The sequence below is a fragment of the Taudactylus pleione genome, unplaced genomic scaffold (genome assembly GCF_031769625.1).
Source record: "Taudactylus pleione unplaced genomic scaffold, aTauple2 ptg000687l, whole genome shotgun sequence".
NCBI classification, from domain to species: Eukaryota; Metazoa; Chordata; class Amphibia; order Anura; family Myobatrachidae; genus Taudactylus; species Taudactylus pleione.
Window position 1 is genome coordinate 897,424 of NW_028285089.1, and position 22,840 is coordinate 920,263.

Here is a 22,840-nt window from a genome sequence, read left to right on the forward strand (position 1 = left end):
CCTCATTATACTGCAAACACTGCATTTACTGATCTGCATAACACTGAATATTGATGCTGTTAAAGGGATGGATGTTACAGCTATAACTGCTGTTGCTCAGTGCTGGGGGAAACACAGCAATGACAATAACCAGATAGGTACAGAAAGAATTAATAAGGGAATGTGATAAGGTGCAGAGGTAGACCATTAACATTAATAGGATAGCACTGGGACAGTACATACATACATACAGTAGCTATGAAGGTGGACAACATAATGAGGATAGCACAAAGAAATATAGCTATAGAATAGTGGTCAGGGAACAGGGGTAAATTACCCCACATGGGGTAAAAATGAAATTCCTGGGGGTATTCCTGGAGGTAATGGACAGACAGCCGGGCATCATATGCATGCCCGGCTGTGCCGCAGGGAGGCTCTAAGCCAGACGCCCACTGAGATGTTATTACCAGCGGGCACCCGGCTCCCTGCAGCGCCGCGTTAGCCGGAGGCTGGAGTTCTCTTCTGAACTCCAGCTTCCGGCTCTCTCCATGCGCACTATGGGAGAGACGCCATGACGTCTCTCCCATAGTGCCAAGGAGCAGCCGTGCGGGCAGGATGGCGGCAGATGCAGGAGCGGGGATTAAGGTAAGTGTTTTTGGGGGGGGGGTTTTGTACAAGTGGCACTACAGGGGCATTATATGGGGACACTACTACAGGGGCATTATATGGAGGCATTACAACAGGGGCATAACTATGGGGGCACTACTACAGGGCATAACTATGGGGGCACTACTACAGGGCATAACTATGGGGGCACTACTACAGGGGCATAACTATGGGGGCACTACTACAGGGCATAACTATGGGGGCACTACTAAAGGGGCATAACTATGGGGGCATTATATGGGGGCACTACTACAGGGGCATAACTATGGGGGCATAACTATGGGGGCACTACTATATGATTTCCAAATCAAGGGGGTAACGTCGGCATATCTAAATATATTTTGGGGTAAAAGGTAAAAAAGTTCCCTGACCCCTGCTATAGAAGGTATTCAGAGTAATAATTCACAATGATACTTATCTTATCTCTGTCCCTGTGCATGTGTACATGTGTAACTCCTTCCAGCAAGTACACTGCCCCCTCCCCTCCTACCTGCCTTTATATCGCCCCTGTTGTCTCCCTCCCCCTGACCTGACCACGCTGCCACCACCAGTATGCCTCCCTCAGTGTTAAACTAGGGACAGCCCCTTAGCCCGTCCCCACTGTTTTTGCGCCGCTGGCCCACGGGCCACCTCGCGCCCCTCCCCCTTACAGGGCTCCGGTGCCATTATGGCATCCTCCGCTTTTATTAGAAGGGGTTAACACTAGGGACTGCCATACATATCTAGATGCTGCAACAGAAGTCTAATAAAAGTGCACAACTTTAAAAGGCAGTCTGTTGTATGAGACCTCAAGCATCACATCCAGCAATTGGTGCACTGTGTGAATTGTGGATGTCGCCATTTCTAAGAGCGTCATAAATGTCCTCTATTTAATAAATGCTGCAATGACTACATGAAGACCACAAAAAAAGACAGACAACTTAATATGACTCATTCTACCAGCTCACCACACAGAGCCAGCGCCAAAAACCAGACATCAGTTTCTATTGTGAAAGCAAAAGCATTGACCTTAGGATGCGACATAATTACCACCAACAGAAAGATCAATGCCATCAAGATAAGAATTGACACAGGCGCAAAGTTTAACATCACAAGAACAACTTCACCGCACCAACCCTGACTTACCGATAGATCACTTTTACACTCAGTGGAGCTGAGAGGGGGGAGTGAGTACTCTCGGGTTTGATGGAGGGGCCCGGCGGGGGTCTGGGTTCACTGCTGCCCACCCCTCTCCCTCTTACTTGATCAGCAGCAGCAATAGGGTAAGGGGGAGCGATCGCACTGATCGCTTGCCCCCTCTCCTGGATCTGTCCCTGGCTGATGGGCACCGCGGTAACCCCCTGTGGAGCACACAGGGTAAATTTGCGTTGCTGCAAATACTGGGGTTTTAAATGTTTTTAAAAGACGCCTGGTCACACCTCCATACATTAGGTTACGCCCCTTGCCAGTACCCGGCCAGGCTCTCTACGGACACCATAAATTTAATTAGCTATGTTGCTCAGGTAATCAAGACTGTGGCTGTGGCCACACTCAACTCCCATTACAATTTCACATAGTGAACAGTGATGTCAAACAGGGCCGGCGTTGGGCTGTGCTGCGCCCAGTGCCGTCCTGTGTTACCGCCCCTTCCCTCCTCCGCTCCCTCCCCCTGAGCTTAAATATCTCCTATAGCGCGCGGAGGGAGGTGGGCGTTTCCTGCGCCCTCCGGAAACAGTAGCGCTCTGGGCGATGGACCGGCTTGCCCGTGCCTGGAGCCGCTACTGATGTAACACTGCTTCTGGATCTGACTGATAGTATAAAGCTGGGCCTGATTACTTTAAGTGCTGAGGTGCATGTTATCCAAGAGGAGATTCCAGAAATGAGACTTTGCTGATTTGTCTGACTATAATACCATTGGGAAACAACCAATTGTCACGGCTGGTGTTACAGTTACCTGTCTCAGGCGTTAGTGAAGGATCAACAGCAGGTGAGCATAGCAGGAACCGAGGAGAATGTATATAGCTCTTTCTCATGTTTGGGTAGCAGTGAAAACTGCCTTTGGCAATGGATAGCGGCAATGGATGGATTAGATCACAGGTTCTCAAACTCGGTCCTCAGGACCCCAAACAGTGCTTATTTTCCAGGTCTCCTCACAGAATCACAAGTGAAGCAATTAGCTCCACCTGTGGATCTTTTAAAATGTGTCAGTGAGTAATGACTACACTGTGCACCTGCTGGGTGACCTGTAAAACATGACCTGTGTGGGGTCCTGGGGACCGAGTTTGAGAACCACTGGATTAGATACAGCTAGGAAGAGCCGGACTGGACTGGCAGGAGTAACTTGCAGAACCGGACCAGGACCAGCTGGAGTAACTTGCAGAACTGGACTGGGACCGGCAGGAGTAACTTGTAGAATCAGGCTGGGACCGCAGGAGCCTAGAACAGTGTAGCACACACTCTGGGAGACTCTAACAGAGCAACCTGTCACACCGCTGGAAGTAACTATTATTCAGGCACTGGCTGAAAGCACCCAGCCCCCTTTTATCCACCCTGCTGACTTAGGATTGGTGGAGCGCTGATCTGGGACTGTTATTGGCCGAGCTGGGTCAGCGGACCTACTCCAACTTGGCGCTGCCCATGGAGAAGATGGTGGGGTTGCCACAGACAGGAATGCGACCGGGACTCCAAGATCAGTGCAGTCGGCTGCACATAGGATCTCCCCGAGCGGCCTTGCAACCATCCCTAACACTCCACTCCCCCCACAGCCTGCGCTGTGCTCTGACACCAATGACTTATCAAATGCATTTAGACTAATCTGTTTTACCTACAGTGTGTGCCCCCAGATGCTTACTTCTTTCCATGGAATTATATAAATATAGTTTGTGAACAGCGCTCAGAGGAACGTGCAAAGATAGTAAGGGAGCAACTTAATACTGGAGACGTCCTATCTCCAAAAACCGTATATAGAAGAAAAGTGTTGTATTATGCACTCACCTATCTTTAACATAAATTGTAATGTAGTGTAGCCGTGTAACTATATTATTCTCTGTAAAAATATTAATATCAATGATAAAGAAATAGCAAGCAGTATTAATATAATTATGTTTAATACGGGAGACACAATGCTGTATTAATTATAGTAGCTGTAAGAATACTGGATGCAGATGGTTGTGAGGGAAAATTAGAGACTCCTTTAGGGTGTCTCTATCCGTAGTGACCTCACAAATAAACTACGTCTCCACTCTAACCTTTGAAATTGTCCAGCAATGGGATAAAGGTGATAGGTGTGCCCTTTGAGGAGGTTACCTTCCGTAATTAAATATGTCACCTTTTAGTGAATAATCGTCAATTATGATGTGGATCAATTGGGTAAAATGGGGTGAGGGATGTATCCTTGTATAAAAAACTGTATTGGGTGACTAACACCTCTGGAGTTCTGATTATGTTCACCCCGCCGTGTGTTAGGATGTAAGGGAACCTAACCTCTAGGCTCCTCTCCGTATGTGAACCATACGTCTCCTGAAATGTAATATGCTGTGTAGCAGTATAATGAGGGGTATGCCTGTGTGACCGCGGCGTCCCGCGTGGGAGGCTTACCCGTCGAAGTCTTCAGCAAATACTAAGTCCTGATACTGGCAGTTCGGAGGTGAGACGGAGTGGTAGAGCCCTGTATCCACGCGTTGGTGCAGCCGCACTCTCCCGGTGGACTCCGTCTTTCCGACTGGTGACACGAGCGGGGCTAACGTCCGGATGTCTCAGTCTGTACTGTGTCGGTAGGAGAGATCCTGTCTCCAGCGGCAGCGTGGAACTGTGCGTCAGTACGATATTCCTGCTGATCAGCGTGTGAGTGCCAAGACATGTGACAACGCGTTTCGGCCAATCGGGCCTTCTTCAAGGTTACACTACATTACAATTTATGTTACAGATAGGTGAGCGCATAATACAACACTTTTCTTCTTTCCATGGAAGGCAATATGATAGAAAAAGGTGATAGCAGAACTTATTGCACCAGTGATGGAAGCTATTCAGTGTGTATCGGTCATGATAGCTGCAGTGAAAAAGGAAACTGTGGAACAAGTGATTGCTAACATGCTCAAAAATATTCATGATTCTAAATGCAAAATGTGGGTTCTAGCTGATTACCCATGACACAGGATCATCCCTGCTTACAACATTCATGACACTTGTGTTGGGTGTCAGGGGTTGGGTACGGAATGCCGGCGCTCAGGATCCAGATAATCAGAACCCCGACGCCAGCATCCCGACAGGGCTGAGATACCAACAACTATCGGTATCTTAACTCTTCTACCCCTAACACTCCCTCCACACACCCTAAACCTAACCTCCCACCAGTGCCTAAACCTAACCCTCCCCGCCTAGTGCCTAACCCTCTCCCTAGTGCCTAAAGGCTCATACACACTAGACGATGTGCTGTATGAATGATATTGGTGAAAGATTTCCCTTGAACTTTCTGTCCAAATGATATTGGGTGAACACACTGAGATATATTTAAAGATATCTTTCAGTGAAGTCATCCTGCCACATCTCTGACCAGGCAATTCTTGACTATATCGTCAGACTGGCCTGCATGTACGGACAACAAAATACATCGTTAACAACCCGCAGGAGCGCGCATCGTTGGTCGTTCACTGCATACACAATGAACCATATGGACGATATATGGTTGAACGATATCGTTATCGTCCATATTGTTCATAAAAACATCTAGTGTGTATGAGGCTTAACCCCAACCCCACTACTTACTGTCAGGATGCCGGAGGTCAGGATTCTGAGTGCTGGCATCCAGCAGGCCGGGATATAAACTACATATTCATCTCTCAGTTCTCATATCTGCGGATGCCATGCAACACGGTTTGGGTGCTGTCTGCATGCAGCACAATAACCCTATTGCTTTTGCCTCCAAGGCCCTCATTGAGATGAAGTCACGCTATTTCCAAATTGAGAGAACTGTTTGCATTGGTCTTTACCTCCATGATATTCCACAAATTAATTTATGGCCGGCCATTCCTGGTTGAAATGGAATCAGCCTGAAAACACTATCCTGCACAAACCTTTGTACTCTCCTTCTGCCAGAATTCAGCACTTTATCCCAAAGCTCCATTGGTGTCAGCTGAATGTGAAATACAAGCATGGCAAGGAACTTTATGTTGCTGACAGCCCTTTCCCATGTTTACCTCCCCCACTCTGATGTCACTTACAGTGATGATGATGATGATCTTACTGTCATGGAATGCTATGCTTTATCTTCCAGATATTTAGAGGATGCTTGTGATGCTTTGCTCAATGATTGCCGTCACTGGCTGGCCTTCTTCATCCAGGGAATTTCCCCTTGAGCTGAAATCTTTCTTTGCTATGCACGGTGAAATCCCCATCTCTGATGCAATCATCCTGCAAGGTCAACAGTGCTTCACAGAACTTTTATGCCAATCAGGTTCATCAAGGGCACCGTGGGTGTGAAGCAACAAAGGACATGGCTCAAGTTGCCCTCTTCTGGCCCTCTATAGCTGCTGATATTGAGCGGGTTGCTGCTGCTTGTGCCCCTTGCAATACATTCTGCATGATGTGACTGATCAATTGGAATCCAGACTCCAGTGGTATTTGACAAAAACACACACGTTTGTTATATTGTTTGCACTTGTATTTGGAAAGACGGATGTAGACATATGCTATATGTTGTTGGCGGAATTGATGTCACCTCATCTACTTTATGTTCAGGATGTTACCCATCAGCCATGTTGGTTATGTAGTTTTAGAAGCAAAGATACCTTTCATTCAGCTTTCCAGTATCCTGTCACGCCTTTCATACAAACATATGTACAACTATGTCTTAAGCCTATTGTCATTCGGCCAATGTATATATTATATATTGATTATTGCAATAAACTGTGACAATACTTAAAATACAAGTTCATCTAATATAGATCTACATATTATTATTTGCAATTTTATTTAAATTGAATAACTTGACACCATGTTTTTTTTTTTTTTACATTTTGAAAGGCTCCTTGAAGTACTCTTTAATTACTGTACAAGAAATGAAAGTGATCTCAGTGCTAACGGTGTAACATAAAATATGTAATATAAAACAAGAATTTAATATAAAAACTAATATACTTTCTTCATAAAAACATAAAGTGCATACATCACTTACAAAATGAGTAAGCATAAAAGCATGTATAATTAGCTCAAGCAGGGAGCATAAAAAATATAGATAGTTCTTACCATAAGGTAGCTGTGAGTGTCACTCCGGGTCTAAAAAGCAGGGGCTCCGGACAACACCCTGTTTTTGGACACTCACAGGCAGAGTCTGTTTTAAGTCCTTGGCAGGATGAGTAGCTGCACCTCCAAACCTCCGACGCATTTCAAGCTTGAATGCTCTTTATCAAGGCTGGTGACACTCACAGATACCTTATGGTAGGAACTATCTATATTTTCTTATGCTCCCTGCTTGAGCTAATTATACATTGTTTTATTTTTACTCATTTTGTAAGTGATGTATGCACTTTATGTTTTTATGAAGGAAGTATATTTGTTTTTATTTTAAATTCTTGTTTTATATTAAATCTTTTATGTTACACCATTAGCGCTGAGATCACTTTCACTAGAAAGTGACTACCAGCTGCTCAATAGGTGTGGAGCGCTAAGGGACTTGCCATCTATATATTCCAAAATACTCTTTAATTAGATTGTAGACTTCAATATAATAGTATAATTAAATGTAATTCAAAGATTTAATTAATGTGTGTGTCTATTTTCTTTTCTCTTCATCTAATCTCTCCAATGTTTGTAACTTTCAATGCGCTATACTGTGTGCTTGCTATAAAATACCTGTCATCAAGGCTGGTGCTACCTTTAGGAGAACCTACACAGCTGCAAAGTGCGCCAAAGGATGAGGAGGATCTAAAAACACTGAATGATAAATTTAGGACTAGTTCACCCCCCCACCCCCAGCTTCGCACGGGAACAATTTGATCTCGCCACTCCCCTGCATCTCAAAACAGTCCCGTACATCTCACAACAGCCTCCTGCATTTCACTCCTGCACCCTGCATTTCACCACAGTATCCTATATTTCACCACAGTGCCTTGCATTTCACCACAGGACCCTGCTTCTCACTCCTTCTTCTTACCACAGCCCCCTGCATTACGCCACATGCCTCTGCATCTCACCAAAACCCCCTGCTTCTCACTCCTGCCCCCTGCATCTCACCAAAACACCCACTGCTGCTGCCCTGCGTCTGGCTGGGGCCTGGCCATTGGGATGTGCTGGGAAGGACAAGAGGATCATGGATGAGAGATTTGTATTACAGCTACCGTAAGCATTATCAGCAGCATGTCCCTGGAGCTGGGGCACTTGTGCATATTTCCACAGCCTCCATGCGCACCCCTCCCGAGCTGCTGATTATGGAGATGAACAATGTCGTCTTTGCACAATGTACCCTGCATTTCCTGGGCTTCCTTGCCATGGTGTCCCTGTCCGAGAACACCACTGACGTCCATGGGAGGTGCCCAGGGCCGGCCCTAGCCCAAATTTTTTGGTAAGCGAGTATATTTTTTGGCGCCCCCCTATGCAGTGCCCCTTTTACAGTGCCCCGGTAGTGGTCCCCCCTGTGCAGTGACCCTTGTAGATCCCCCAGTAGTAATCCCCCCTTGTACTGCCCCCAGTAGTAATCCCCCCTTGTAGTGCCCCCAGTAGTAGCCCCCCTTGTATTGCCTCCAGTAGTAGCTCCCCCTTGTATTGCCCCCAGTAGTAGCCCCCCTTGTAGTGCTCCCAGTAGTAGCCCCACTTGTAGAGCCCCCAGTAGTAATCCCCCCTTGTATTGCCCCCAGTAGTAGCCCCCACTTGTAGTGCTCCCTGTAGTAGCCCCCCCTTGTATTGCCCCCAGTAGTAGCCCCCCCTTGTAGTGCTCCCAGTAGTAGTCCCCCCTTGTATTGCCCCCAGTAGTAGCCCCCTTGTAGTGCCCCCAGTAGAGACGTAATAAAAAAAAAAAAAAAAACACTTACCTGAAACCCCGCTCCTGGTCACGCCGCTATCAGCTCCTCCGTCAGTCCTCCGGGCCGCTTTGCATGATAGGAGAGACGTCATGACGTCTCTCCCATTACCCACTGCAGGAGCCGGAAGATGCCTGGCTCCGACAGTGGGAGCAGCAGCTGATGAGAGTCTGTCTGACTCTCAACAGCTGCTAAAGCAAACACACAGCTGCCGGCGCCATCCGGTCAGCGCTACACACGCGGTGCAGCTATGTTGCAGAGACACAGACTGCCCGCGGCCCACATGGTACGCAGCTGAGGCGCCCTCCACTATGTGGTGCCCTACGCAGCTGCATACCATGCGTAATGGGAGAACCGGACCTGGAGGTGCCTACTGTTCACCGAGGATATGTAGCTGAGTGGGAACATCACACTGGAAAGGGATTACTTGACGGTGGAGGATTGTTGGGTGGAGTCCGTCTGCACGTTCAGCGTAGGAATGGACATCGGAATCCGATGGTTACTAACCATTGATGTTTTTGTTGCGGTGGTAGTGTTTTTACCATTTGATGGTGGCTATCCGATGTTTGCCACCATCAAATGGAAATCATTTGATGGTATTCCAATATTTAAAAAAAAAAAATCCTGATAGCTATGCCTCCCTTGGCTCTTTCCTGGGTACTGTCTGCATTAGAGCATCTTCGTGGGTTTGTTGGAGGCTGTCTCTCAAGCGTGACCCTGTTCAGTCCCCGACTCCTCCTCTCTCTATTCTGCTGCTAAGCAATAGGGCACATTGCTATCTCTGATTGACTGGCTCTCTGAGACAGCGAGAGCCAAAGAGCAACCCTCGAGCCCAAAGCGTGGCGAACGAAGCGAACCCGCGAGGGGCCAAGTTTGTCCTCTAAGTGGACTTTATGGGCATGGAACCGCACTGCCGCCCTCACTACACGTCACCTCCAGGTCCGTAGCACAAAGGGAAAACAAATTCAACCGATTCTGTAGCTGTGTGCTCTTAAAAAGCCAAAACCTTTTTATTTGTTATTTTTTTAAAAAGAAGAGAGCAGCCACGTCCGGCTGTTAACAAACAACAATTATATCCAAAATGCCTCTTCCATACATAGAGTCACTCAAATATATATATCTTTCTCAATCTTGAAAAAAACACATGAATTGTATATCTGACCACCAATAATTGTATATAATGTACAGTGGACCTCATTCAGAGTTGGTCGCAAGCACCGATGCGCTCGAAACCGACTCGATGGTTAGTCCTGCGCACGTGCAGCGGCCGCACTGCGCGTGCACAAGCCCCGGAGCGACAGAGAAACTCTGTCGCTCTGGAGCTCGCTACCAAAGGGGCGGCTGTCGATGTTGATCGACAGCTCGCCCCGTTTGGTAGGCGGGCCAGGGGGGTGGTTTCCAAAACGGAGGCGTTTGTGGGCGGTGATGTCAGTGGGGAGCTCCCTGGGGCTTACTAGTGCCCAGACCCAACCTTAGGGTCTGGTCATAAGCCCCGATGGTCGCGATGGTGATCACCATTGCGACCATCAACCTGGTCGGTCGTTAAGCTGTGGGTGGTAACCCACAGCTTAACTAACGACCAGGAAGCTGCACTTCAAAAATGAAGCGGCCGCCCTCATTCAGAGAGAGCGATCGCCTCTTGCGACTGCCTATGAATGAGGGCCAGTATCCGTAGAGAATAGTGCAACAGACCTGCTGTAAATGTGCGTGAGGGGGTGATGTTACTCGATGTTCCCCATGTATACACAAAGACTGCAAAGTATTACAGATGTGATATAGCGGTAGTGGGCGTCTCTATGCTGGCTGTGCAATGGCTTTGCAATTCATTAGCATATTTTTACAGCAGATCTCCGTGCGATTACAGAGCTGCGATTGCAATAGCAGTCCGTGCTGAATCAGGCTCTGTATTTGTTAATTTTAGTCAGTTTTCTTTATATAAGGGAAAGTATAAATTAGGTTTATCTATCCTATAAACTACAGCTTAGCTAGGAAGTCATGTGTCAGAAAAGACGGCCTTTCCTAGACCATACACAAAATGTTTCCTGTAATAGTAGATAAGTTTAAAATAAAATGCTATCCTGGACTGTGGCTGTCTGTACTCAGAACCCTTTCACACGTGCATTAACATTTGAAAAATATGCTTTTTAAAATTATATCGCTTATATGTATAACTGATAACCATTACCACATTATGGGGCTGATGATGACCATAGATTAGATTGAAATGCACCCGCACTGCGGTACGGAACTAAAGCTGGCCACACACATAGCGATATTTTACACAATTTGGCCGATTTCGACGAATCGGGATGACAAATCGTGTGAAATTTGCCAAAATCGTGAGTCCCCACTCACGATCACGATGCGATGCTCGTCCCCACTGGTCACACATCACATCGTCAGATCTGCCGTGCAGTAGGGCAGATCTGACAATCTAGGATACGATGCACTGTGAAAGTCTGGATGCAGGAGAGATCGTATGAAGATTGGACACCAAACCATGTGCAAATCATGTGGAGATCGTGTGCAGAGCTGCCGGGAAGAGTTTCAAGGGAAATCGTACACATCAGCTGATTGTGAGCACATCGCTATGTCTGTGGGCACCTTAAGGGTCTGATTCAGAGATGGTCACTATTCTGGCAGCTGCTGCATCTTTGTATACAGCAGCTTTGCAACAATATGTAAATGCTGCAGGAGGCGTCGTCTGTAAAAATATGCCTCCTTCCATCTTCTCTCATCTGCTGGTGTGTCCGAAAGACACAGAATCGGATCACCTGCGAGAACATCAGGCATCTGAGTAACCCTCAGGTTATTTAGGATGTCCAAGTAAATCATTCTGCTGGGGCCAGTGAGGCTGTGTCCAAAGACGCAGCCACTGACTTCAGCACGCCCAGATAATGGGGCAGATACATCCCTGTTTTCTGGAACGCTCACAATATCCACAGTTAAGATGTCGACATTATTGAAAGGTCAACATTGAACATGTCAGCATGTGCAGAATGTCGACATTTTAACAATATGGTCATATGAAATGCCGACATTCTGCACGAATGGGCAGCAGAGGGTCAGGCTTAGGCTATGGGAAGTGGGGTTAGAGTCAGATACTAGGGGCAGGGTTAGGCTTAGGCTATGGAAGGGGAGGGTTAGGCTTAGGCACTAGGGGCAGGGTTAGGCTACGGAAGAGGATGGTTATGGTTCGGCACCAGAGGCAGAGTTAGGCTTAGGCTACGGAAGGTTAGGGTTAGGCACTAGGGGCAAGGTTAGGTTTAGGCTACGGAAGAGGATGGTTAGGGTTAGGCACTAGGGGCAGAGTTAGGCTTAGGTTATGGAAGGGGACTGTTAGAGTTATCCAATAGGGGCAGGGTTAGGCTTAGGCTACATAAGGGGAGTGTTAGGGTTAGGCACTAGGGGCAGAGTTAGGCTACGGAAGGGGAGGGTTAGGCACTAGGGGCAAGGTTAGGTTTAGGCTACGGAAGAGGATGGTTAGGGTTAGCCACTAGGGGCAGAGATAGGCTTAGGCTACGGAAGGAGAGGGTTAGGGTTAGACACTAGGGGCAAGGTTAGGTTTAGGCTATGGAAGAGGATGGTTAGGCACTAGGGCAGAGTTAGGCTACATAAGGGAAAGGTTAGGCACTAGGGGCAGGGTTAGGCTTAGGCAATTGAAGGGGAGGGTTAGGGTCATACACCTGGGGTAGGGTTAGGCTTAGGCTATGAAAGAGGAGGTTTAGGGCAAGGCACTAGGGGCAGGGTTAGGCATGCGCTACGGAAGGGGAGGTTTAGGGTTAGACACTAGGGGAAGGGTTAGGGATAGGCTACAGAAGGGGAGTGTTAGGGTTAGGCACTAGAGGCAGGCTTAGGCTATGGAAGGGGAGAGTTAGGGTTAGGCTATGGAAGGGGAGAGTTAGGGTTAGACGCTAGGGGCAGGGTTAGGCTACGGAAGGTGAGGGTTATTGATAGGCACTATGGGGAGGGTTAGGTTACGGAAGGGAGGGATTGTCAAGGTTAGGCATAAGGAAAAGTGTTATGAATGTCAACAAAATATACTACACCCATTATAAAAACAGGATTTTGTTTAAATCCACATGATTAATGAGTGTGTGAAATCTATATACTACTAGCTGGAGTACCTGGCGTTGCCCGGGATTTTAAGAATGTTTGGTTACACATCATCCTCCAACCAACCTCTCCTTAGGCAGGCCTCACGAATAGTGTGACAAACTTCCCCATCAACAGTCCTAAGGTCTTAGAAGGAAGTAGGACCTGTAACGGTGTAAAGCAAACTTCGGAGATAGAAGCATTCAAAATTTGTAGGATGTACAGTGTAAACATGGCCAAGAGCTTCTGATACCAGGATGACCATCTACAGCGACTCCCTGTTTTCTGCGCAGAAAAACTTTGGGAGAAGCATTCCATGTGTAATATTTTGGCAGCTCACAGTACTACAGGGTCCTTGCAAAGTTATCATTTTGACACAGTTGGAAGAAAGAAGTGAATGTTGTTGCGCAATTTGGTATAGTCAGAGAGCTGAGAATGCTGGCAAAGCCTCCTAAAGCTCTCTTCGATAATAAACAGTAAGATCATGACAAAACATGAGAACACAAAACGCTTGCTCCGAGGCCCTACCCATATGCCGTGAGGCCCCACAATGAGTGTCCAGCAAAAATTGTGTTTTAAATGAATTAAAAATTAACAGTAATTAACTTCGATTTAAAAAAATTTTAGTTGTCTCCGCCGTGTTTTAATACGCTCGTATGTAAAATGTCACGATCTTCGCTTGTTAACTGTGGATTTGTATAGAAAGACAGAAGGACAAATTTTCGCTTTGATATAGTAGAGAAGATAGAAAAGAAATAATAGTAGATAATCTAAATCCTTTTGTAATTCCGTCCCTGACCTGTAGAGGGCGAATGCTATGCAAAAATTGTGGTTTTTCATTAATTAAAAATAAATAGTAATTCATTTCGATTTCAGATTTTTTTAGTTGCCTCTGCCGTGTTTTAATACGCTCATATGTAAAAGTTCACGATCGTGGCTTGTAAACTGTGGATTTGTATAGAAAGACAGAAGGACAAATTTTCGCTTTTATATAGTAGATATAGGATTATAAGGAAATTATTTGCAAGATACTGTAAATGCACATGACTGTAGGCTAAATCATCAACCATCACTTGATGTTGCCATCTGTTTCTCCTTTGGTGATCTCTGCTGCCTCCTTCATGAAATCTTCAGAACCAGAAGCAGGTTCAATTAATATAAATGGTAACCGGCTGCCAGCAGCTGATTGTCTTAAAATTTCTACAGTTTCTAATTCAACCTTTATGTCTCTACTTTCCATTGTCTCTCTTCACATCACTGGTAGCTGAACAGAAATGCCAGTTAGCAATATCAGCAATATGTTTCTCCCTTACAGTAGCCACACACATTTTCCCCACCTCCAACTACAATTGTTATTCCTCAATCTAATATTTCAGTTGCATCCCATTTTATGCTATATAATATTAGAGCGTATATCCTTAATCTAGAGCTATAACAAGAAGAGTTAGCACAGAGCACAACTACGTTGCTCTGTGCGTGAGGCGTGTAGGTGGCCACCTGATCTGGAAAAGATAAATTGGGTTCAAAATCTCAGGAGTGACGCTGGAGAAACCGCAATGGTGAAACCGCTGTTGTCGGAGACTTTAGATAACAGACATTCAGGTATGAGGGTCGTGGAGGAGACAACTGTACCTGGTAGTGAGTGGCTGTGTGTGGACATGTCAGTAACATCTTATAGTCTACTTTATCACGCAAATGTTGTTTGACAGACTGAACATTACAGGTCTGACCTGCTTCAACATTGCTTTGCAGCTTGTCTCATAACAGACTCGGCCTGATTCAGAGACTGTTGCGCTTCACATTGTCCCTGAATTACAGAGTATTTCACAAATATATTTATCATCATTTATTTTCATTATCAAAACCAATATCAGGACATTTTTGTATCAATCACATTCTTATTATTACTTTTTATTTTTTTTGCATTTTAATTTTGTTTTTTTACTTTTTTTTTCTGGTCATGTTTATTATTGCAGTTATTTTTTTGTCATTGGTCTCCGTGTGTTTGGGAGTAATTATCACTCACAGGGGCTGATTCTGAGTCAGGCGCAGCAGCAATATTGGACGCAGAGGAGTGATGTTTTTCATCTGCGCATGCGTATGAGTCGTATTGCACAAGTGTCTCGATTTTGTTCGTACAGAGGGCCTGATTCAGAGCCGGACACTATTTGCGGACAGTCGTTCTGAAAAAGGGGCCGGATATTTAAATTGAGCGCTCGCTCTTTGCGGTCTGTTGACGCCTCTATGTCTGAACGAGCGAACGAAACATGCGCTCGCTATTTTGTAAAGACGCCCCCTGGCCGCTCGCATCATACGTCATCTCCGCTATTTATTAGATTAATCGAGTACATCGAAAGGCGTATGAACTGCTCGCTATTCTTGTGGTAGCATTTTCCTACCGCAATCATGCGAACAGTTCAGGCTAAAAGACAACCAAGTGACGTGGTCGATGACGCTGCTTTGTTAATTATGCACACCCTTAAAACGCCTGTTTTGACCGTTTGGCACGCCTGCGTTCGGATCTCCACTCCCCGTTTTCAAGCTCCTTCCCCTGTTACCACCCACAAACGCCTCATCCTGTCACTCAAATTAGCAGGCATTCGCTATTTTGTGAGCACACGATTTCCGACCGCACTGACTGGTTGGCGCATGTGCATTACAACCCATACGCATGTGCAGATGTGCGAACATCACTCGGAGCGAACGAGCGGCCGCTTACGAGGGGCTCTGAATCAGGCCCAGAGTCGCAGTACAGATCTGGATGCATGGTAACTGGGAGGCAACAGGGTGGCTTAAAAGACGCATCGATATGTTGAGTCTTATGGGAGTGGCTGATGTGTGCTTTGCAAAAAACGTTGCTGAATAATTCATATAGGAGGCCATGTTCAGACGAAGAAGCTGCACCTGCCATAGGGCTGTTTCAAGGTTCAATGGTGCCACCAATATAAGCTGTATTCCTCTATGGACAGTGGGCGTCTCACTCCTTGCATATTCTGATACACAGATCTACACCAGTAATGGACTTTGTAGCGGAATTAGCATAAAGATGCAGACACAACTGAGGCAAAAGCTGTGGATGTGGCTGCATCGGACTCAGCTAGGCTTCAATCACTAACAAAGATGTCCACCTTCTGTACTTCTGCCCATTCGAGGCACCATCTTGTCACTGTGTTCGACGTGTTCCACTTAGCTTGGTGAGATACTGCGTTTATCGCTTGACCCACAAAACTAATATGGCTGATAATGCTAGCACACTGCACCACTACCAACATACAGTAACCGACTGATGGTCTGTATGCTCCACTCAAGCACAGATCCAAGGGCGTATCTATAATGGGTGCAGGGTGTGCGGTGCACACCGGCCCCTGGGTCTTGAGGGGCCCACACCGCACACCCTGCATCCATACTTTCTAATACTTACCTCTCCAAAGTCCCATATCGGCTGGAGAGGCGCTACACAAAACGCCTGGAAAATGCCTGCTGCTGCCATATTCCTGGCGTTCTGCGCATTCACTGTAGGGGAATCACCAGGAAAATGACTGCCGTGCCATTTTAGGCTGCGAGCAGCTGCCGGCGCATGCATTTCTGCTCGCCCCCTCCAGAGGAGGGGGGCAGAAATGTGCAATAAGTCCTGGTTTGGGCACCCTAACCTCGACATTAAACAGATTTAGCTAATTGGCCGTGAAGAGCACAAAAATTAATGGGTATCCAAAACAATTTAATTGCAACATTGGGTGCCCATTTAATTACAGCAATGGAATAAACAATTGAATCGCCCCCACAGAGTTAGATTGTAGTTTAAGTACAGTATTATGGAAACACATTTTGAATTTAGCTTATATGTGATATATTTGATATGCCAAATTTATTTTTAAGCACTACACTAAAACATTGATAAGAGTTAGAGAGAATAATGTGCTATTCTCCCCCCATAAATATATGTAAATAAGGCAAGAGTGGATGCCTAGATAAAGCCAGTTACATGGCTGCTTTTTAGTCACTTTACCACCACCTGAAAAAAGGGGATTGCACTGAGATAGTATACACACTTCCTGCAGGAAGATCTGTTCTGGCCTTTTTGGGTCTCCTCTCGAAACAATTTTGGAGCACTTGCAATAATTGGAAATGTTAAAGAAAACATGACACCACATGGCAGTAATGCAGCTCCTAATATCAGGGTCCCTCACCCCAGTGGCGTAAGTTCATACCAGACGCCCGGAGGCAAGTTATAAATTGGTGCCCCCCCTATCACAGTGTGCAATTGACACTGTGAAATTTGCATGCAGACAGGCCACAGATAGATGAAGGCAGCAGCTGATGGTCTGACATGGAGCTCTCCACTAGTGTATGGTGGCTTCTTAGGAGCTGGGAAGGGGTGCCTTGTATTAGGTAGCCATGACATTACACTCTGGGTGCACAGTTACAGCCCTAAGTGGGGAGAATATGTTGTGGACAATGGAGAAGGTGCCCCCTTCAGAGCTGGAGCCCGGCGGCAGGCGCCTCCTTTGTCTCCCATAGTTCTGCCCCTGCCTCGCCCAGTTATAGTAAACATTTAATGTAATGGCTATCATTACCATCAGTACATCTTAGAGCTACACCAGTCAATCTACTAGTAGTAAGTTGTATCTCACAATATACTAAGTAAATAAAAGGACTTACTGTGGTATAACTGTGTTTCTGTGCTCTTGTGTACGTTTCTTCTTTCGCTTCAAAGACTTCTGAATCCGCACCGTTAGCCCTTAAAAATAATAACCCATTTTAAAAGTTGATTCTGAAAGCATTGTATCCAGGACACTTTGAGTAACTCTGGGCCTGATTCAGACTTGGGAATAGAGGGCCTGATTCAGACTTGGGAATAGAGGGCCTGATTCAGACCCGCTCGCGAGCGCTGATACTGTCTGCTTTCACATGTAGCCCACAGATACTGCACAGCTTTATTATTACTCTACTATTTAGATGTCAGTTTGGAAACACTCCTCCCAAATCTAAATCTCTCTGCACATGTTAAATCTGCCCCACCTGCAGTGCAGCATGGTTTCACCAAGATGATTAGGTGAGAGAGATGTCTCTCTCTATTCCCAAGTCTGAATCAGGCCCTCTGTGCATTGTACAAGATATTATTCATCACTGAATGTTAATATCTGAAATTTAAGACTTAAATTATCATCATGCCCAGTGGTAAAGTATGTGGTGATATAGCCTCTCTAGTGTGTAGCACATACACAATACTAGCAGGTGGATGGCTATACAGTATGTTGGTCTGTTTTATTTCACCTAATATAAGGTGACATAGACATGATCTAGTTATTGAAAACACACAAATGACAGACAATTGCACACATCCAAAATATTTTCCATGCTTTTGATAAAACACATCAGCCAACAAGAAAGTATCAATATAAGCCATAAAAAGCTGAACTGATTCCAGCTATTTTGAAATGATGGGTCATGAAAGTTATGGTCAAATAATTAGAAGAATGGAAGAAACCAGTAGTATCATATACCCCTTTTCCAATGCCACAATAACCCGGGTATTGCTGGCCCACCCGGGTTGCGGCTCAGTGGAAAAGGGTCCCTGAAAAAAAAACACGGGTCTAACAACCCGGGAAACCGGCCCTGGTCGCGACTAAGGTTGAACCTGTGAAGGACCCGGGTAACGGTCTGGTGTAAACGGCATGACCCGGGTTACGATGACCTGGGGCATGCCTCAAACCAGCGGATTAACTGCCTTCAGTAGCACTTGGAGATGACATAATCTCCGTGTCCACTGTAATGCCGGAAGACCGAAGTCACGGAAGACCCGGGTCCGGTGTGAACGGCTGAACCCGGTAATAATCTGGGTCCCAGGCACCAGTGTAAAAAGGGTAAAACATGGCTCCGAACTGGCTCCAACCCGTGCTCAGTCCGCGTGCACCACCAAATTTAACAGGTGCTGCAACCATTCATTTAAGAAGCACTTTGCCCTACAGGTGACTTAACATGTTTAAAATAAATGTTTCACCACAGCTAGATTTCTCCAACATGGAATGTTGTCCTCAAGTTTTAGCAACAAGGCCTCTACAGTGGATGCCAGCAAGGCCGGATTAACAATGGGGCAGATGGAGCTTCAGCTGACAGGAAATAAAAAACTCCTGTCACCACCAGCGGTCATGTGAGACTCCACCTATTCCACCCCCTTGGGCCCCCTGCCATGAGAACCTCTCCGTCCTTTATTAATTGCAAATGCCAGCACAGTAGTAGGCTTCACAGGCCCTCCTTGTGCTGCATAGTGTTTCAGCCTCAACGCGTCCTCCAAGCTGGCACATTGAGTGACGCCACTTAAATGAGGGAGCTAATGAAGGCGTGCCTCCTCCCAGGGCCGAATTAACAACAGGGCAAATGGAGCTTCAAGTCAAGGCCCCCCAATGAAAATAGGCCCACACCACAAGGATCCACTGCGAGACAATGGTGGCAGGAAAAAATGTAATTCCTGTCACTACCAGCGGCCATGTGAGACCCCCTTCGGCACTCTGTCATGAGAACCTTTCCGTCCTTCGTTAATTTCAGATGCCAGCACAGTAGACGGCTTCACAGGCCCTCCTTGCGCTGCATAGTGATGCAGACTCAGTACGTCCTCCACGCTGGCACATTGAGTGACGTCACTTAAGGGGCGGAACTAATGGACAAGTGCCTGCTTCAGTGCCCAAGATACTGCAATTGAATATGCTCCACAATTAGCGCTGTAAACCAGGCGACTGGCTCAAGAGGCAAATGGGTCCCGGCTCCCCGATAACACCTGACCTCATCTCTGCTATGATGAGGTCTCAATGCTACTGCTGCTGCCTATGGGACGAGCCTTTTCAATGAGAAGAGAAAACAATACAGCCTATGGGAAGTTGCTGTGGGACCACAGTACAGATAGGGGATGCAGTCAGGATGCCGACGGTCGAAATGCCGACCGCCGGCTTCCCGACTGTTTAATCCTGGCAGGGGTCTAATGACAGGCATCAAAATCCTGACGCCTATCATTTTACCTATGCCGGGAGCCTGATGCCCGGCATACCGAACAAAGGTGAGCCAGGCGGCGGCCGCGGACAGCTGTGGGGGAGGAGGGTTAGGTTAGGGGCTCCCAGGGGGGAATTAGGGATAGGCACCCCCCCGGGAGGGTTAGGCTAGGGCAAGGGGGGTTAGGGTTAGGCACCTCCGGGGGGTAGGTTAGGGTTAGGCACCCCACCGGGAGACTTAAGTTTAGGGTGCGGTAACAGGGTGGTTAGGCTTAGGCACATAGAGGGGAGGTTAGGGTTAGGCACCCCTAAGGGAGGCTTAGGGTTAGGGGGGGAGAAGATTAGGGTTAGATAGTCTACTTACCAATCGGGATTTGGATGCCTGCCGGTCTTCTGCTGTTGGGATTTGAACCGCCGGGCATACGTCCTACGGTGATTCATACCGATCCCACAGATAGAGTAGGAGGAGGGGAGGGGAGGGGAAGTTTAAACAGTACAGTAGGGAAAATACAGACACTGGGGCACAATACATTACATATGGGTGGCTCAGAGTCAGTAATACATTTATAGATGGGGCTGTGGCACAATAAGAAACATACTGGGGGTTGAAGTGCATGATAAAGGATATATACATCAAGGGAATGAAGAACTCAAAAAGGAACATACAAGGGGCGATAAGGAGTACATTACAGATGGGGAACAATAAAGAACACATAGAAAAGGGGAGCACAATACAGAACATGGAACAGAATATAGCACAGTAAATAAATTTTTCCAGGTCGGGGCACAATACAGGACATACTGAAGAGGGGCGCATATGGACATAGAGAGGCATTTACAGACATACAGGGTCAAAAATGGACATAGAGGGGCACATACGAACATAGAGGGGCACATGTGAACATGGGTTGGGTACAGGATGCTGACAGGGTTAGCAAACTGACACTTGTTGGTCGGTATGTTAACCCTCTCCCTACCTTAACCCTCCCTCCCTTGTGCCTGACTCAAACCTCCCCCTCTAGTGTTTAAATCTAACCTCCCCGCATCCTAAACCTAACCCTCCCCCCCTAGTGCCCAATACCTAACCCTCTCCACAACCTGTGGCAACAGGATTCTGACCGGCGTCAGGATTCCGGCTCCGGTAATGTAAGTGTCAGCATCCTGACTGCCGGGATGCCGAACGTATAATGTGGACATAGAGAGGCACATGTGGACATAGAGGGGCATATGTGGGATTAGAGGGGCACATACAGACATAGAGGGGCACATTCAGATATATAGAGGCACATACAGATATATAGAGGCAGATAGGTACATAGGCACTTACAGACATAGAGGGGCACATAAGGATGATTAGAAGCACATACGTATGTATAGAACCACATACAGATGTATAGAAGTACATACAGATGTACGGAAGCACATACAGACATAGAGAGGCACATACAGACATAGAGAGGCATATACAGACATATGGAAGCGGAAGAAAAATAAAAGATACTAGCAAATTAAAAGCAGAATTCAAACAGAATACTTCAACCCCCCGATCAACTCAGACTTGAATACGCTCTACAGTAGTGCACGTAGGGGGAAGAGGTAGTTTCTGAGTATCCACAACCCCCCCCCTGATCAGTACTAGCTGACAGAAACTCTATCTACAGCTCCGACCAAAGGGTGGCTCTTATGAGCCGGCCAGGCTCAGAATAGAGAGCTGCTGTCAATGTCACTGCTGAGTGCAGTACTGCCAGGTGCCACTAAATGCTCCGCTCCCATCTCCATTTGTGCTGTCCCATCTGCCAGAAAACGCCCCTGCAGTGCTGACCACAAACTGAAAGCTGAGCTGACCGAGGGATGGCATGCAGCTCAGAGGTGGAGGCGTGCAGCGTGGGGGATAGACCTGACTCAGGGGGATTCCAGAGATCCCACTTAGGAGGACTAATAGCTGGGATCCTACAGAGAAAGTGAGTAAGTTTTGGTTTTCTATCTGATTTATCTAAAGTCTCTCTCTCTCTGGGGGGTTTCTACATCTATATATGTACAGTCTCTCACACTCTGGGGGGTTTCTACATCTATCTATCTAGCTAAAGTCTCTCACTTTTTGGGGGGTTTCTACATATGTTTAACTATATAAAGTATCTCACTCTCTGGGGGATTTCTACATCTATCTAGCTAAAGTCTCTCACTTTTTGGGGGGTTTCTACATATGTTTAACTATATAAAGTATCTCACTCTCTGGGGGGTTTCTACATCTATATATGTACAGTCTCTCACACTCTGGGGGGTTTCTACATCTATCTATCTAGCTAAAGTCTCTCACTTTTTGGGGGGTTTCTACATATGTTTAACTATATAAAGTATCTCAGTCTCTTGGGGATTTCTACATCTATCTACAGTGTCTTACTCTCTGGGGGTTCTACATCTATCTATCTACAGTGTCTCACTCTCTGCGGGGTTTCTAGATCTATCTATCTATCCACAGTCTCTCACTCTCTGGGATTTTTTACATCTGTCTAACTATCTAAAGTCTCTCACTCTCTGGGGAGTTTCTACATCTATCTATCTACAGCCTCTCACTCTCTTGGGGGTTTCTACATCTATATATTTACAGTGTATCACTCTCTGGGAGATTTCTACATCTATCTACAGTCTCTCACTCTCTTGGGGGGGTTTGTACATCTATTATCTATCTACAGTTTCTCACACTCTGGGGGGTTTCTACATCTATCTATCTACAGTGTCTCACTCTTTGGAGGGTATCTATATCTATCTATCTACAGTGTCTCACTCTCTGGGGGGTTTCTACATCTATCTATCCACAGAATCTCTCTCTCTGTGGGGTTTCTACATCTATCTAGAGGTGTAGTGTGTAGCCACGGCACCCGGAGCATGTGCGTGCTATGGCGCTCCCCTCTCAAGTGTTCCAGAGAGGAGGCTGGTCCATATGGGATTAAAGTAAAGCAGTAAAAATAAAGAATGGGGTAGCATCAAAGTGGGGCATGGATGGCTAAATATATTCCGCCTTCTTCCCCCTGTCTCTCCATCCTCCTACCCCAGCTTTCAAGCTTCCTTCTGTATCACTACTGCAGTAGTACCCCTTATGCAGGGCTTTCTGTAGTAGTGCCCATA

The 22,840-nt window shown here is 46.5% G+C and overlaps 1 protein-coding gene across 1 annotated transcript in view; it reads right to left on the minus strand.

Annotated features, from left to right (window-relative positions):
* Positions 1 to 22,840, minus strand: part of SCIMP (SLP adaptor and CSK interacting membrane protein) — a 146,385-nt gene that overhangs the window by 90,099 nt on the left and 33,446 nt on the right. The window contains exon 4 of the mRNA XM_088456117.1: positions 17,391 to 17,469. Coding sequence (XP_088312243.1) covers positions 17,391 to 17,469 — 79 coding nt within the window. The remainder of the gene's footprint in view (positions 1 to 17,390; positions 17,470 to 22,840) is intronic.